At 41.9% G+C, this 17,653-nt stretch overlaps 1 protein-coding gene across 7 annotated transcripts in view; it reads left to right on the plus strand.

Moving 5' to 3' along the window:
• Positions 1–304: 304 nt before the first annotated feature.
• The window catches only part of UACA (uveal autoantigen with coiled-coil domains and ankyrin repeats), a 70,080-nt gene continuing 52,731 nt past the window's right edge, over positions 305–17,653 (plus strand). For 2 of the 7 annotated variants that reach the window (XM_072951130.1, XM_072951132.1), the window contains exon 1: positions 305–545. In XM_072951130.1, the coding sequence (XP_072807231.1) occupies positions 459–545 (87 nt within the window). In that variant the 5' untranslated portion in view covers positions 305–458. Of the gene's footprint in view, positions 546–2,321; positions 2,367–12,786; positions 12,874–17,653 lie in introns of those variants that run through there. The other 5 variants (XM_072951135.1, XM_072951136.1, XM_072951138.1 and 2 more) reach the window with 4 other exon arrangements.

The raw sequence follows: 17,653 nt of genomic DNA on the forward strand, positions 1-17,653 counted from the left end.
GGGAGGAGGGGAGAGTTTCTTGGGAAAGAACACGGGGTGGGAAGTGGAGGGGAGTCGGGCGAGACTTGGTTTCAGGCAGGACCCCGTGCGCTCTCCGGACCCAACGCTCCATTCCCCGGGAGAGACGCCCGGCCGCGCCACCGCCCAGCCGGAGAGCCCAACTTTTCCTGCCGCAGGCAGAGGAAGGGAGTTATTAAGTTTGAAAGGGAAGTCCCTCCCCCTTCCCGGAATCCTATTGGTCGGGGCCGGCCCCACCCTCGTCGGGACGGCGGCGGATTGGCTGCGGGAGCGGGGCCCCGCCGCAGGCCGGGAGCCAACGGCGGCCGGGCCCCAGGTGGCAGGTGGGCCGGGGCCGCCCGCGCGCCGCCTCCTCCGCCTCCTCCGTCTCCGCGCGGCCGCAGCCCGCAGACTTCGAGGTTCGCGCGCGGCTGGCGGAGCGGGACTGCCCGGACGCGTCCATGAAGAGCCTCAAGTCCCGCCTGAGGAGGCAGGACGCGCCCGGCCCCGCGTCGTCCGGCGCCGCCGCCGCCGCCGCCGCCAGCGCGGTGAGTCCCGCGGCCCGCGCGCCGCGGCCCCCGGCGCTGCCCTCCTCCGCCCGGCTGCCCCTGGGCGCGCCCGCCTCGCCGCCCCGAGCCCCGGGGACCCTCCCCGCCGCCTCCGCGGCCTCCCCCAACTCCTTTCCCGTCCCCGGGGTCCCGGCTCCTGGCCGACGGCCGCGGGCTGCCCCTCCTCGAGCGGGCGTTCTGGGTGTCCCCCCACCTCCGGCCTTCCACCGCGACCCCGGCCCGCCCTCCCCCGCCGGCGCGGTGCCCCCGCGCGCTCTGTCCCTGGCCGGCTCCGCGGGCCGGGCGGGCGCCCTCAGTCCGGGCGGGCAGGGCCGCGGGCCGGCGCCGCCCCGTCCGGACTCCGGACTGCGGCGTTGAGTGCTGGCCGCTGCCGGTGTCACTGGGAAAGCGACTTCAGGGGAGGCAGAGGGACTGGGGTGTCGTTGTAAAGACAGTGCCTCAGAGACGTGGTGACTCTGGGAAGGTGGCGACCCGGGAGTGTAGGTGACACTGGGAAGCTGCTGACCCGGGAGTGGTGGTGACAGTGGGAAGCTACTGACCCGGGAGTGGAGGTGACACTGGGAAGGTGGTGACGCTGGGAAGGTGGCGACCCGGGAGTGGAGGTGACACTGGGAAGCTGCTGACCCGGGAGTGGTGGTGACAGTGGGAAGCTACTGACCCGGGAGTGGAGGTGACACTGGGAAGCTGCTGACCCGGGAGTGGTGGTGACAGTGGGAAGCTACTGACCTGGGAGTGGTGGTGACAGTGGGAAGGTGGTGACACTGGGAAGCTGCTGACCTGGGAGTGGTGGTGACACTGGGAAGCTGCTGACCTGGGAGTGGTGGTGACACTGGGAAGCTGGTGACCTGGGAGTGGTGGTGACAGTGGGAGGCTACTGATCTGGGAGTGGTGGTGACACTGGGAAGCTGGTGACCCGGGAGTGGTGGTGACATCGGGGAGGTGGCTGTCCTGTGCGGCCGGGCAGTCTCACCTGCGGGGCAGCCCCATGCAGCCCAGCCTTAGTGCGCTCGGAGTCCTCAGGGCCTCTCTTGACTGTCAGGAGAACAGAAATCTGAGAAAGTGTGACTGCAGATGTTGGGATTAGGTAATTTGGCAAGTTAGAAGGATGGCCTTATCATCAACGTTCTGTATTCTTAGAATAAACGTTATTTGAAAAGTCTTGAAGAGTCAGAAACGTAGAGGGGATGTAATGCACAAACTGCCAGGTTGCCCGCTTGGAGCAGTTAAAACGGACTTCAGTGATTTTACACGGGTTTTACCGAAATGACTGTGTGGTGCTTTTTATGAGAATACTAATTCATCTGCTTTGGCTTTTGAGTGAATTCAGAATTATGCCTTTCTCTCTACCTGACTGCTTATAGAATGATTTTTACTTGGATTTAAAGGAAATTGTGGCGAAACTAGGCTGTTCAAGTCCCAATTTAAAAAAATGGGGGGGATGGCTTCAGGTGGCATATTTGATGATTTGAAAGCATTAAATTGTTTTATTAGCCCATAGAAGAAGCGATTACTTCCTCATTATTTTTTAAGATGATGGTAAGAAACGTCATTTAGTGTTACCAGAGGTCAATGTCGTTAAAGATTCAACTTCTTTGTAGTGCAGGTTGTCTTTTCAGCTTTAAAGACACACTTTGCTAGGTTTATTCGCTATGTTTTACCCCATTTGGTTTGCACTAAGGATTCACATCCACTTGGAGGTTTAGACACTAATTTTATCCTGTTTTCTCTTCTAGAAATGCAGAGTATTTAGTTGTGACTGGTATTATCAGCATGCCAATTTGCATTTTGTACATTTGGAAGGTGAGGTGCATCTCTCTGAGGTTAAATCTTTAGCAATTGCTACACTGAGAATTCTGTTATTTTTCTTAAAATAACGACATAAAAATAAAGAAAAATCCATTAAAAAAAAAAGAACCTGCCCACTTAAAAAGAGTGAGCATCTCTCAGTTTTAGTTAATTATTCAAATAATTTTTGTAAAATATTTAAATGAAAATAAATAAGTCTGGTGACTCATAAAGCCAAGTCTAGCATTGATAGAGTATAAAAAATGCACAGGAGAAACAGATTCCTTCTGCTTTTCACTCTGTAAACCATAATCCCTAATGTTAGATTTGGTCACGTGTGTACGCATTATTATGATTGAGCATCTGTTTTATTTTCTTCAAAAATATTTAAAATTTTATTTATTTGCTTTTGAGCAGATAATATAGCACATGGCTTAATATTTAAAAGGAACAGAAATATTTACAGCAAAAAGTCCCTCTCCCATCTGTCCATCAGCGACCCTGCTCCCCCAATTCCTCAGAGGCCACTGGTGTCACCAATTGCTTGCATATCCCTCCAGAGAGAGTTTAGCATACACAGGCAAATATTAATATAAATGTTTACCCTTCATAGAAATGGTAGCACTTGGTGCTCGATGTTCCATATATTTTTTTAAACTAATATCCTAGGCCCTTTCAGAACATCCCATTCAAATCTTTTGCTATAATATACAGTGCTATGATGAATAAGCCTGTATACATTTCAAGTATGTGTGTGTGTGTGTATATGTGCGTGTACACTTACAGGATCAATTCCTGAAAGTGGAATTGCTGGGTTAAAGGATATGTGCATTTATAATTACGAAGCTTGTTAAATTTCCTTCTGTGCATCTTGTATTCCGTGTGTGAGAAATTATTTTTTCCCATGCTTTTATTTGAAGTCTGTCCAGATGTTCAGTTTTTGCCAGCCTGACAGATAAATGTGGTATCTGAGGATCGTCTGAATTTGTATTTCTTTGGTTGTGCATGAAGTTGAGCATCTTAAGTCTTAAGTCTTAAGTCTGTACGTGTTCTTTTCCGTGAACAGTTTGCCCTTTCCATTTTTCTATTGAGTTGTTAATTTCCTTCCTACAAATTTGCATGTACTTTTTATCAGGGAACTTAGCCTTTTAAATATGAATGTTTTTCTTAGTTGGTTGTTTGTCTTACGACTTTGTTTATGGTGGCTTTTGCTATACAGAAAGTGGTTTTTACGCAATTGAATTTATCAACCTTTTATTTTGTGACTTCTTAGGTTTATGTTATGTCTTGGCCTTTCCACTCTGCAATATTAAGCAAAAAAGGAAAAAGTCTCATATTTTCTTCAGTTTTTTGTTTGCTTCATTTTTCACGTTTAACCCTGTGATCTGTTAGAAGTTATTTTGGTGGACGTTCAGAGGTATACGTCTTGCTTTCTTTTTTCTCCCTCACTCCCCTCCGCCGCCCCGTGGATACAGAAATTGAATCTTAAATCATTCATTTAATCATCACGGGAATGATCCCATTTTGCACTTCTTGGATTTGAAGAAACAATTTAAAAGTGCGTACTTCATAAATAGTTTTGCTCATGTATTTATTTAAACTTATTTATCTGGAGACACATTAGAAATGGACTGAAGTATGTAAATATCTTATGATATAGTATGTGAAATATAGTATATTAACTTAACACATTAAATTATAATTATATGTAGATTATATGGAGGAAAAAAAGCATTTCAAATATTCTGAATAATACCCTGGTTGTAAATATGTCGGTGGGTTTAGAGTTCACTAAACGGAGGTGTGTTTACACACATATAAATATTGTTCACAATTATAAATTGTGCATGAAATACATGTGAGAGGACTTTATTAGTGAAATCTGGAGATAACTGCATCTTTTAATCATCAGATAAGACAATTTTTGTTGTTACATTTATTTTTAGTTACTAAACTGGAGCTTCAGATTTCTGAAATGGATAATTAAATGATTGTGAATGTTATTTCAGATCTAGTTAATTATATGTGTAATTATGTGTACAATTATATGTACAATGAGAATAGGCTTGTTCCATTATTTATGTAGTTCAGATTAGGAAATTTGAGTAGTAATTAAAATTAAGGGACTGTAATGCCAGAGCTATTGCAAACCAGTGCTGCAAGCAGATGTTCTGGAAGACCTTCTGGAAGAGGGTCTCACTGTGAGTTATACCTGTGCTGGTCACCTCTGACCTCGAAGCGTCTGCAGTGATTATTTTTGCTGCCCTTTCTTTAGGCTGCTTTTAAAATAGGGCGATAAATTTTATAAATCAGCATCCAGATATGTTCTAAAGCATCTTCTTAATGTCTCAGTACCCTGAAAAAATATTGGTATTTCTAAAAGAATTTAGAGTTACAAATATAGCAACAGAAAAAAATTTTCAAAAAACCTCTTTTGGTTCCCACCAAGAGCAGAAGTTTGAGATGTTTACAAAGCATAAAGGATTAAATATGATTATGTTTTAGCTATGATTTTGAGAATAAGGTATTTGTGTTTTCCACTCAGGGATATGGGTATGTTTGAAAAGATGTTAATGCTATTATTATATTGATGATTTGGGAGTAACATAAATAATCACAAATTGTTATGTTTAGCGTAAACTCATGGTACTTAATTGAGCACTGTTCACTCATTTTCATTAAAGATGCCAACCTTTAATTAAACATGCATACCTTAATTAAAGCTTTATTCAGACAGTTTCCTAGGGTTATCCCTGTGTTGTATTTCTTGTGGTTCTTGAAGGAATATCACATTAAAGAAGCCTTCTTTTTATACTTTTGGATTTCAACCCAGCAGCAGTTTTGCTCAGGTTATCATGCTGATTTTAACTGCTGAATTTTATCATAATAGCAAAGCAGGAGTGTTGAGATGCTTTGGTGTGTATTTTGGTAGATGACGAGTCCAAGAACTTGAGTGATGAGTAGTTAAGTATTTTAATTACTTGTTTTAATAAGAGCAGAGTGATGGTTGTGCATTTATTTACTGTGCATCATACACATTTTTCAAATTTAAAATCATTAGTTTAAAAATAATAAGGCAGTTGCCTTATTTAGTTTGGGAAACATTTATGAAACACGTAAGTTAGGCTGAAGACTGAATTAATAATTAGGTCCTCTTTGAAGAAATGGAGAATTCCAAGTTGGGAGCAGAAAATTTGCAGGATGAGTGTGGCATCCTTTGTCCCACTAGAAGGCAAGGAAGTTACCAAGGATTAGGACTCAGGAGGGAACCAACTTGAAGAGGCTTCCACGGGACCAGTGATGGGGACAGTTTGATCATCAGTAAGAATGAAGTGTCAGTGGACTGAAATCTCCAAATCCATGAATTCATAATAATGATTACCAAGAAAAAAAGAAATGTGTCTCTTTTGTTGGATGCTAGGGAACTGATGTATTCTTTTAAGATCCAGAAAATAAGGAGAAAGAATGAAACAGTGTGGTTTTCTCAGGGTAAGCAAGTGCTCAACAAGGGAAAGTTTTTTTTATAAAAGGTGTTTTACCCCAGCTAATGTGTGGAGAAGGGATGATTGAATAAGTGTGTCACAATTTTACAGCTCCTCATGAATTAATGGCTATAAAATCCAGACAGTGATTTATCAGTGGCTACCAATGTCTCAAAAGGAAGGGCAGTCAGACATAATGTACTTCCTGCTGGAAATATTCATTGCTACTAATTAACAGTCACCAAAAAACCAAACCTGAGTATGATAGGCTTTTAGGTCTAACCATCATTTTACAGAAAATACAGGGGACAGAGGAATGTGGGGATGCAATGAGCAAAATTCTAATTATGGGAAATTTCAGAACAAACGGCCTAGTTTCTTCAAAAATACATTATAAGAAGAGGAAAAAAGTGGACGAGAAGTCTAGAGAATAAAAGAAATTTAGGACACATATTATCTAATCATAATGGTAGACTTCACTGATTAAATAATTGTAAAAAATAAAAGTTTATGAGACAATTGAGGAGATGTAAATACCAACTGGATACATGTTGATATGATGGAATTATTATTTTAAAGGACTTAAATGTGACAATGGTTGTAATGGGGTTAAGTTTATAAAGCGGCTCTGTCTTTCAGAGAAACGTTTTAAAGTATACTATTTCTAGACGAAGTGATGTGAAGTCTGGGGTTGCTCTGGAATAATCGAGGTGGATGGGAGGAACGCGTGGAGGGTAGACTTGACATAATACTGGTTGTGAGTAATTGTTGTCATTGGTTGGGTCGTGACACTACTGTATTTACTTTTGTGATACTATTGTATTTTATGTATATCCTAAAATTTCGATGCTAAGAAAGATCCAGTCATAGCCTTCAAGAGTTTTGAAAGAGCTATACATAAAATAGCAGTACCGCAGGATAGTAAGAGCCATACCGTAGGTGTGTGTATGTTGCTGTGGGATGTGTAGTGTGGGGTCAGGGAAAGGCAGGAGGGGGAAGCTAGAACCTGGGCCAGGCAGACGGGCGGCCAGCCCCGCAGGCGGGAGAGCAGCAAGCCCAGGGTGCGGAGCAGTGGACGCAGATGGCCCGCTGTGGGGGCTGCCGGTGGGGAGACAGGCTTTCGTGTTGGAGCTGGGATGGCGCAGAGGAAGGAAGGAGTTAGAGGGTGGCTGCTTGGGAGAGACAGTCAAAGGAAGGTTTTCCTTTTTTTTTTTTTTTTAACTTGAATTAAAATTTTGAATTCCTTGACAAGTTTAAACTGTTGTTTAGAGAGATCTCTGACCAGAGTTGGTAAAGTTTCATCTTCAGAAGTTACCTTGTTGATGACTTAAGTTCATCCTCCCTCTTAACCCACTCCCGTCTAGAATGAGTGAATGGCCAGCAAAATTTTGTTCTCCTCAGCCCTGGTAGCTTATGGCTGTACCCTTAGTGAAGGAATCTAGACCCCGACACGTGCTCTCTGCCTCACCCGTCATGTGGAAGCCTTTACTGCCCTGCTGGAGACCGTGCAGACGTCTGTCTGTCCCCACGTAAGGGATGTGGCGGATCGCTGAAAGTTCCCACCTGCGTGCGCTTGTCTGTGCCAGAGAAGTCAAACTGATTTCTGTAGAGAATTTGCCTGAAAATAGATGTTGACATGCACTTCCTGAAATTATAAGCAGATGAAAGGCTAATATATGCATACTGCCTTTTCCTAAGTCAAAGCAATTAAAAGCTTTATGTAGCTTTTATACAGTTAGAAAGAGTGATACCTCTTCCCAGTTTAAAAATGCAGCACAAAACCACTAGAATAAGCTCACCTGTCTGTAGTCACAAAACCAGTTTTGTCTGTTGGACTTTTTTGTTTTCAGCAATCCTGAATCTTACTGATGTGGACTAATTTATTTCCCAATAGTATAGTCTGTAGTTTCCAAAATGAAGTGTAAAATATGAACCAATTAAGTTGAGTGACCAAAACTCCTGACCAAGGATGGGATTTCATGAGCTGTGTTTTTATAATCCAGTCAGACTGGCAGGTGCCCTCGAGAGAGAGATGTATGACTGAACCAGTGAGGAGAAATGGCTGCCCATTGTCTTAAAATATCTTTTTCCCCATAAAAGTCATACATACTCACAGAAAACAAAATCTAGCTGGTGATGAAGAATGACACAAGTCACTTACAATGCAGTTCACCAGGTTTTAGTGCCTCTTTGTTACTCAGTCAGCATTAATGCCGCAGTCAAGATATATGTGTGTGTGTGTGTGTGTGTGGGTTTTAATCATTTGATTCTAATAAACTTGTACTTAAAATTGTAAGTAACTTGAAACGATTTGAGCAGATACAAATGCCTCATTAGGAGAAATCAGTGAATAAATGCTAGTGAATTACTTAAAAAGAAACCACTTATTAGAAATCCGAGTGCTGACGGCTAGTAGCTACTGAGCGCGTCTGTCCCGGGCGTTGTTCTGAGTGCTGCGCAAGCTCGCTTAATCCCCACGACCCTACCGGGTGGGCACTGCTGTCCACCATTTTACAGGTGGAAGTTCTTTCTTTCCTCTTTGGCTGGATTTGTGTGGCGGGCACGGGGACTGTCTTACAGCAGAGTCAGCTGGCTGACCCCCTCCCAAAAGGCCCTGCCAGCCTGACCCCAGGCTTGTGTCCTCGGTTTTCCTCAACGACCTTGGGAGGAGTGGCCTGTCTATGAGCTAGGTTCTCATTGGCGCCTCTACCTCCTCTGATTCTTATACCAAGATTCAAACTGGAGTTTTGTTCAGTAGAAATTGTCACTGGGTTCAAAGTTCTTTGCTTCTGGCACTAACCTTCATTTCCACATACATGCTTCATCTTTTTGGTGAAACTAGAAAATTGGCCCCCATGGTGACAATTTTGCAAAAGCATTTCTTACATGTCTTTTTTTTTGCAACTAGGAGAAAGTTCAGCTCCCTTTTGATTTAATTAATTTTAAAATTCATCTAATTTTTTTTGTTTTAAAATAACCTTACCTTTTATTTCTTTAATGTGTTTAGTTTTTTTATTTTTAACATTTTAGGATTGGAAAGGACCTTAACGTTTTCTAGCCTAGTGGCTAAATGACCTTTAAGTTTTTCAACTATAATCTACAGTTAGAAATAACATTTTCTGTTGTGACAGAGATGTGATAGGAAGAATTTTAAAAACGGCCTTCCCTGCTTTCCCACCCTAATCCCCCAGGGCTTCAAGTTTGATGAGCTAATATGCCCATGATCATTATGTTACATGGCAAATGAGATTTTGCAGATATAATGTAAGGTTTAAGATGTAATCATTGGACTTTGAACTAGACGAAAGGGAGATTATCCAGGTGGGCATAGTCTAATCACATGAGACTTTAAAACCAGATGTTTCTCTGCCTCACAGCAGAGAGATTTGAAGGACGAGAGGGACTTATGCTGTTGCTGGCTTGAGGGTGGACTGACCGTGTGAGAAGGAATATGAAAAGTCGTGAGGAGCTGAGAGAGAGGCTCAGGGCTGAGAGCCACCAAAGAAACAGGGACCTCAGTGCTACAGCCACAGGGAGCGGAATCTGGCCAATAACCTGAATGAGCCTGGAAGCAGATTCTGCCCAGATGAGAACCCAGCCTGGCTGGCACCTTGATTTTGGCCTTGAGAGATTCTAAGCAAAAAACCCAGTCAACCCCACCTGGACTTTTTATAGAACCATGAACTCATAAATAAGTGTTGTTTTTAAACCTCTAAGTTTGTAGCAATTTTTTATACAGCAGTAGAAAATGCAAGGCTGTTTTGCAACTATATGAAGAAATTCTATGGAAGAAATGGAAATCTTATAATGAAAAAAGTTAGAATTAAAAGATACAAATACAACCTGATAACAGTCATATAAAAATTTATATGGAAAAAGACCAGCAGGGGATATACAAAGATGCTCATGGTTCTAGGTTAGGAAGTTTTTATTTTCCATTTCTTTGTTATGATGTTACTTTTTATAATTAAAATAAACTTATATTAATATATAATTTTTAATAAACTTACTTATGTAAAACTAAGAACTTAATTTCATTTGGGAATTTATTACTGGGAACTTGCAAATTCACAGGCCTGAAGGACTCTTGCTGGCACGTGTTACACGTGAAAAGCTTGTTGGTAGCTGGAAGCGGCAGGTGATAAACTAAAACCTCTGTGTTCCCTGGCATTCCCCGCATCACTGATTTGCTGAGGAAGCAGCTTTTGCTGTCCTATGTTGTTGAGGGGAATACACAGGCCTGCACACTTTTGGAAAGAGATTCCGTGGGGAGGTCGAGATGTGGCCGTTGGAAGGGTAGGTTAGGGTAGTGCGTGTTTGGCCTTTAAAGTAAAGCTGTGAGAGGCCCTGTGCCAGCTGTTACTTGTCTTCAAGCCACTTGCGGTGATTTAGCCTCCGCAAGGGGCTCTGTTGCAGGGTCGTGTAGGTTAAGCTGTGTTATCAGAGCTTTTCCTGTGCACAGTTGAGGAAACAGGACAGCAGCCTTCCTAACTGCCCGGTCTGACTGCGTCCCTGCTGCTGAGCTGCTGTGATCGCGCGGGAAAGGGTGAGTCACACAGGAGGAAGGAACTGCACTCAGGACCTCGACAAACACTCTGGGTGCGGCGGCGTGCTGGGTGTACGCCTCAGACAGGTGGAGCGTCTCCTTGAATGCAGTGAGGTGCCACGTGCCACGGTTGTTGCTGCTGTTGGTTCTAACCTGCAGGCTTCCTGTGTCTGTTGCTCAGGAGCGCTGAAGGCTCTTCTTAAAGAGGAGTCTCAGCGGGGAAAGGATAGTATTGCCTTGTGAAGGGGAAACCCTGGCCTGTAGTCAGTTTTTGTATGAAACTGATTTATTAAAACTAACATTGCTAACCGCAAGGTATACTGTTGATTTACAACGTTTCTGGGTGATAACATTGATTCAGTTAAACAGCCATAAGATTGGAAAAAATGTCAAAAATGATAAATTTCCATCGAAAGCATGAGTGCACATGAAACTATGTTCAAACATAAGGGCAACTTTGTAAAGGCCAGAGTTTTGGAGTTCCTGGAATGCCCCTTTTCCCAACCTTCATAATTTCAAGGCTTAGGTGTTCCAGTTGTATATGTGTGGGTGACTCTTTCTGCTGGGTTCCCTGGGTCCTTGTTGGGTAGCATCAGACTAGCCGGTTAGGCAGGCCCTGTGGTTCTTGGAGGAGTCACAGAGATGACGAGGAAGGTGTAAGGGCCAAGGCTTAGTACAGGACAGCCCTTGGGTGGGGACGCGGAAGTCAGAGTGCAGTTTCCTGACGTTAAGTGCAGTTCCTGCTGGACAGCAGGTGCTTGCCTCCTATGTTGGCTCACTGCCCTCCCAGAGAGTGAGCCCTTCCTTAAATTTGGTGCCCCCAGCCCTTCACTCCCCCTTAGCCTGGGCCCAGCCCTGCTCATGGATGTACCATTGGGTTAGCCAGTTACCCCATTTTCTCTTCTTTTCTCTGAAGGAGAAACTATTATTTTTTGCCCAGAGAATCCAGAAAGCGGGTCTTTAAGTTGGTTCTTGTATGTAAGGCTTCACTTGGCCAGTGCTATCACAGATTTGTACGTGAGTGTAAGTTAGAAAATACTTAGTTTATGCATTTGAAGCTGTTTGATTTATACGTAGAATTTTAGGAATTTAAGCGTTGTGAGAACAGTTTAGATCAGTAAGTACATATACCGTGACTGTGACTGCGAGGTTTTCCAGTGTGCCCAGGGGATATTCTGATTTGTTATCTTCCTGCTGCTTTTATTAAGGCTTTCTAATCCTGTAATTCACCTCCTGCTTTCTGTGGTGTGTTTCACGTTTGTGATTGGTGTTAGGGTGAGAGGTGGCCGTGGGAGGTATATCACCACTGTCTTGAAATGGGAAGAGAGGAGGATTGGACATCAACTGTAGCTTTGAGACAGCATTTTATATTTGCAGGTTGGGAGAGACCACGATTTCTTGGTATTTATTAGTTATAAAAATATAAGTAATAGACCAATCCGGGTTTTACATATGCACCACACCAAATCCTGGAGCCAGGGCTATTGGTTCAGTGTAACTTCTGACAACGATCTACATTCATATTGACTTCAGAAATATGGTAATTTATATTAGCAGGAATCTAAGTATTGTCAGGGAAGCTTTGGGCATGTTTTATATGTAAACTGTTAAGAATTTGGTATACATCTCGCCTACCTATAATTAAAGCTTGCATTTTAGAATCATTTGAATGGCCTTTTAAAGTAAAATTACTTTATATTGGTAGGTATAAGACCGAGTTGTCTTTACCTTAATTCATTCCTTTGTAGCAGCGATTCTCAACCATAAGTGATTCTTGTTTCTCGGGGACATTTGGCAACGTCTGGAGACGTTTTTGGTTATTACAACTTGAGGACGTACTGCTGGCGTCCAGTGGGCAGAGGCCAGGGGTGCTGCTTCACATCCTGGGATGCCCTCTCTGACAAAGGCTTACCTGGCCCCGAATTTCAGTAGTGCCAAGGTTGAGAAGCCATGCTTTATAGGCTTTATAACGAAGTATGGTTTCTGTCCTCCTTTGTGTTTTCCATTCCCTCTGCCGTCTCCTAGTCTCAGATGAACCAGCATGGCCAGTGTTCTTGGCGTGGTATGTAGTGGACTGATCTCAGACGGCCCCGTTCGCCGCCCTTCCCTGTGAGCATCGTCTTTGCAGGGCGACTTTCCTGTTTCCCTTGTGAGTGCAGGTTGTGAGTTGTACCTGTGCCTCTCTTTGGACAATAGCGTATGTTGGAAATGATGTTGAGACCAGGTCTTAAAAGGTCTTTCATACTTCTCTCTTGCGCACAAGCCCATGCTTGCCTGGCTTGCCTGCTGGTTACCTGTTGCCTCTGTTGTCCCGCTGACACCTAGTTAGTCACCAGACGTGGGCCGTGGGAAAGAGGCCATCCTGGAGCAGCCAGCCTGCAGCCAGCGTGGCCGTTTGACTGCAGATGCATGCGTGGCCGAGATGCTCAGTCTTGCCCAGCACAGCAGAACTGCTCAGATGACCTGTAGACACAGGAGCAATAATAAATGGCAGGTATTTTGAATAACTGGGTTTGGTTTCGTAGCAACAGAAAACTGATGCATTATGATATAGTAAGCCTTTTGGAGGGAGCGGACATATCTGCATTCTCCTCTAGTTATTAATAATGCTAAGCTATTGTCTTGTTAAAAAGCCTTGAGATGGGATTGTGTTTGTCTTCATAGTTTAAAAACAGGGAAGCCATTAAGATTGGAGTGAAGAGAGCAAAGGGGAGGAAGTTTTAACAGTGATCTCTTGAGGGGTCTGGATCCTGTATGAGTAAGGATTTTGGATTGTTTGAATCCCAATCTAAGGAGTCCAATAGACCAGTTTTTTGTTTTTTTGTTGTTTTTTTGTTTTTTTTGCAGAACATCCCACAATTTGGGTTTAATTGCCTCCTAATTATTACTTTTAGGTTCAATATTTATGGCAAGAATACTAACTACTAGGGGGTTTTAAGCAAAGGAGTGACATGATCTGACTTATGCTTTAAATATTCTGACTGCTGTGTGGAGAATAACTGCAGTGGGGGGACAAGGGGGGAAGTGAGGAGGCCAACTGCTAGATTATCGTAATAGTCCAGGATGCAGAAATTTAAAAAACTGTATAAACTATAATAGTTCTTCTTATTGCCATTAATTAATATAAATTAATTTTATTATAGGCTATTTTAAAAAAAGCTTTCTTTTGCATTTTCCATATACCATCACTTGAGAAATAATGAAATGTTTAAAAATTGGTCTTTTAAAATAATATACTTACAGGTCTATTTAAAAACTCATCTTCCCCCAAAACATTAAGGATATCTCCAGGGGAAAGGTGGGAAGGGAAAAGCAGGTCGCAAAATGCGTGGGGCTGTTACATCTGTGCTGCTGGAGAAGTCTCAGCAAGTTGCTTACTGGTAGGAGTGGCCCTCCGAGTGTGGCTTGATTTCTGTTTAAGGACTGTGGCTGGGTGGTTCCCTATAAATCCAAGCAGCAAGCAAGTAGATTTAGCAGGTGTTTTTAAATAAAGGAAAATGCTATCCAAATTTAAAACTGAATACAACTTATTAGAAAGAATCTAACATAAAATTTAAGGTTTTGCCCTCAAGAGAAACATTGCAGATTTTTTTCTTTTTGATGTATATATTTATAAGACTCTGGATGAAATACTCTGCTCCTCTTAACTTGCTCACAATAGGGCAGTGGTTCCCAAACAGGACACTGCTGCGCTCAAAGGGGACAGAAAACCTCCCAGGACCCTCACACACTCCAAGCCCGGACAGGCACCTGTTCAGACTCACCTGCCAGCTCAGAAGGGTAATGACTGTGCAGCGCGCCAGCTGCTCTGGGTCTCAGATCTGCTCATCACGTTCCGCAGCCTTGAGATCCAGAAAAATAAGATGATGGATCTGAGCCTCCTCACACCTCTCCCCATGCCTGAGAGCATCACTAGGTAACACGTGCAAACCAGCGAGCTGAACCTCTTAGTACACACAGTGCCGAGCCCTGCCATTAGCAAAGGCAGGACCTCTGTCACCGTCAGCCAGGAGGTTAAAAGCATAAGCATTTATTAACTCCAATTAGAATAATCACAATACAAATTACTGCAATCCTGTTAAGATGGTAATAAAGATACGAAACTTTAAGCTCCGTGTTTTTCAAGTACGGAAAGTATAATTTGAAAGCATGTTGAATATGCCAGCATTTTATTAAAATCAATACAAAATATTTAAATTCCAATTGTATAGTGAAATGTAATTTTAAAATAGTTTGCTATAATAGGAATTTGACTGTAAAAACAATACTTAAAGCATAGTAATTAATATGAAAACTCCTTCTTGCTTCATGCCAAATTCAAACTAGACTTCATATACATCTACTTGACTGGTATGAAATATGTGAAAAATTCAAAATTGCTTTTAAGAGTTACTAAATATTTCTAAAATATGAAAACTGTAATTAAACTAATTAACCAATTTAGAAATCCATCAATTAATTTTCAACCCCAACCAAGGGTATTTCCCAGAAAGGTGTCTGTCATACAATATTAATAATTCCAAAACCAATTTAAAATATTCAAAATAACAAAAATAGCAAAACTGAATCACTTGTTATTCATTACTTTTTAAAAAACTTTGTTTTCTCTGTTTATAGAAAATGTAAGTCTTTAGAAATTATCATTTAGATTGTGAAAATCTCCATATTTACATAAATGTGACACGTCAAGATGTCCAAGATATATTTATTATGTGAAAGAAGGGATTTGGAGGACAGCCTATTAATATAATCCTTATTTAGTTAGTGGAGAATTTTTTTAATTGGAAAAATATACACCAAATTCTTTATTAAACTCTTAAAAATAGTTCTCTCTGTTGAAGGGGTGTGGGAAAATGGGGCTCTCAAACATGTTCCTGAAGCACACTTTAAGGGACGGATTTGAAAGATTTACGGCGGCGTCATCCTGCAGGGTGAATGAACACGTTCACCAGGACCCCTCGATGTAGACGGTTTGCCTGCTGCACGCTGGCTGCACTGCCCTGTGAAGTGTCTCAGGTGGCGCGGGGACGAAGGAAGAATACAGCCAGTAAAGGCACCCTGCCTTCAAAGAGAAACCCCTCTTTGTTTATTTCAGGGCCTCTCTGAGGAAAATTTATGAAATTACAAAGATTTGAAGCCAGCGTCTGAGATAGCTATCCGTATCAAGTAGACATTCGAGGATAGTTTGCAGGTGCTCAGTGATTAAGATCTTAAACAGCACTGCCTGACGTATATTTGGAATTTTTAGTTTTTGGGAATATCTCAGTTATTTTCATTTTTGCCAACTTAACCTGAGCATGACAAATGAAAAGTGTATTAGAAATTAAAATATTTCTACCATGATGAAGCACTTCAAATAATTTATGAATAGGTTGCCAATATAAATTTATCTGCTTTGTGGACAGTCAAGTTCAGAAAAAATATCTGTTTAAAATAGAACCAATCAGTTTTGTAATGTTTCTTATTATTTATACATGATATGGTATCAGATAATTTTGTTTTGATTATGTCATTTTCAGTTGTTACACAATAATTGTTCATATAATACAGTGAGGAAATATTTTATAGATGTTGTGCTTTGTTAAGTAGTATTTTTATGATTTTTAGAAACATAAATGTCAGTTTTCCTTTTGTAGATTACTCCCTCCCCTTTCCCCACCACCCTTCAAAAAAGTGCCAGGGAAGAGGAGGGACACTTTCCCTTTTTATATACCTTCTCTAGACTGTTGGCTCTTTCTAAAAACCATCTGTGTATATTCAATCTGTAATCTAAAAAAGTACAGTTCAATCCTTAAGCAAAAGTTCTCTGTTTTCCTCACCTTCTTGTACCTCGACCACAGCCTTATGCTTAAAATGAAGGAAATTTGGAGTTTAAGGTGGAAGCAGAGAAGATGTTCATGGCGGCTGATGAGAGTGCAAAGACCCAGATGGACCGGAGCCGAGCAGCACGTGTGACAGAGTGATGTGTGTGGACAGGGCAGCTCCATGTGTGCTGTCTTTGGGGTCCTGGGATCGATGCCAGGTTCACCCGTAGCTCCAGACTGTGTAGGACTCAGCTCAGCTGTGGTTTTCCGTGAGATTTCTCTGGCAGCTCCTTGTATGTCTTTCAATAAATCCTGTTTTTCTTCAGGCAGCTGAATGGGTATTTGTTTCTTGCAAGTAAAGAAGCTTGAATAGAACAATGCTCATTATAGAAAATTCAGAAAATACACAAAATGTGAAGAATTCAGGGCTTCTCTAATCCCACACTCCATAGCTGTTAACCCTTTGGTTGTTTCCTTCTATTATTTTTCAGATTGTTTATTCCTTAAAATTGTGATCTTAACAATCTTGGTTAATGTTTGCATGCCTTTTCAATATGCTGAGCTCTGTGATCTTATTTCTAGCTTGGAGGAAAATTAAAGCCATGGGAAATGAGTATAACTGAAGAAACTATTAAGTGAATATGTACTTTTAACACCTGAATTTTGGAGAAATTTTCATTATGAAAAGAACAGCAAAGAGTATGCGTCTAGGCTACTGGGAAAATCAGTGCCGTTTACAGTTTTTACAGTTTCCTCTGTGCTGCTCATCATAAATGTCCTGTAAAGGTTTGAAGTAAAATTTTGTTAGGGGAGACCCAATTTCTTGTTGCCAACGGGAGCCTTTTGTCCTTTGATAAATTCATGTTAGGTTTATTTAAGCAGAAACTCAATCTTGATTGGATTTGAAGATGCTGAGTTACTCTGAAAGTTCATTGAGATTAAATGTCATCCTATTCATGTATAATGGGAACTAAGTAGCTGACTAGGGGGCTGGATCCTTCCATCCAGTCTCTCCCTGTAGGGAGGCAAGTTTGTCAGAAGCTTGCTTGGTGAAGGTGGCCTCGGAACAGTGGGAATGAATGACACCATTCAGATGTCTAAAGCCAGGGCGTTTTGATGTGTCCCCGTCGTCATCCTGGATTGTGCCTGCGTGGTCAATACCTGGATTTCTTTCTTTTAAAAACAAACGTATATATATTTATAAATATACTTATAAATGTATATTATTTATATACTTATATTATATATATATAATATATACACTATATATACTATATATAATATAATACATACTTATAAATATGCTTGTATAAATATGTATTTATATGTAATATATGTATTAGCATGTGGGTGTGTGTGTGTATCTCTTACAACTTCTTTATCCGTTCATCTGTTGATGGACACGTAGGCTGCTTCCATGTCTCGGCTGTTGTAAACCGTGCTGCTGTGAACATTGGGTGCATGTGTCTT

The sequence above is a fragment of the Vicugna pacos genome, chromosome 27, assembly GCF_048564905.1.
Source record: "Vicugna pacos chromosome 27, VicPac4, whole genome shotgun sequence".
Lineage (NCBI taxonomy): Eukaryota > Metazoa > Chordata > Mammalia > Artiodactyla > Camelidae > Vicugna > Vicugna pacos.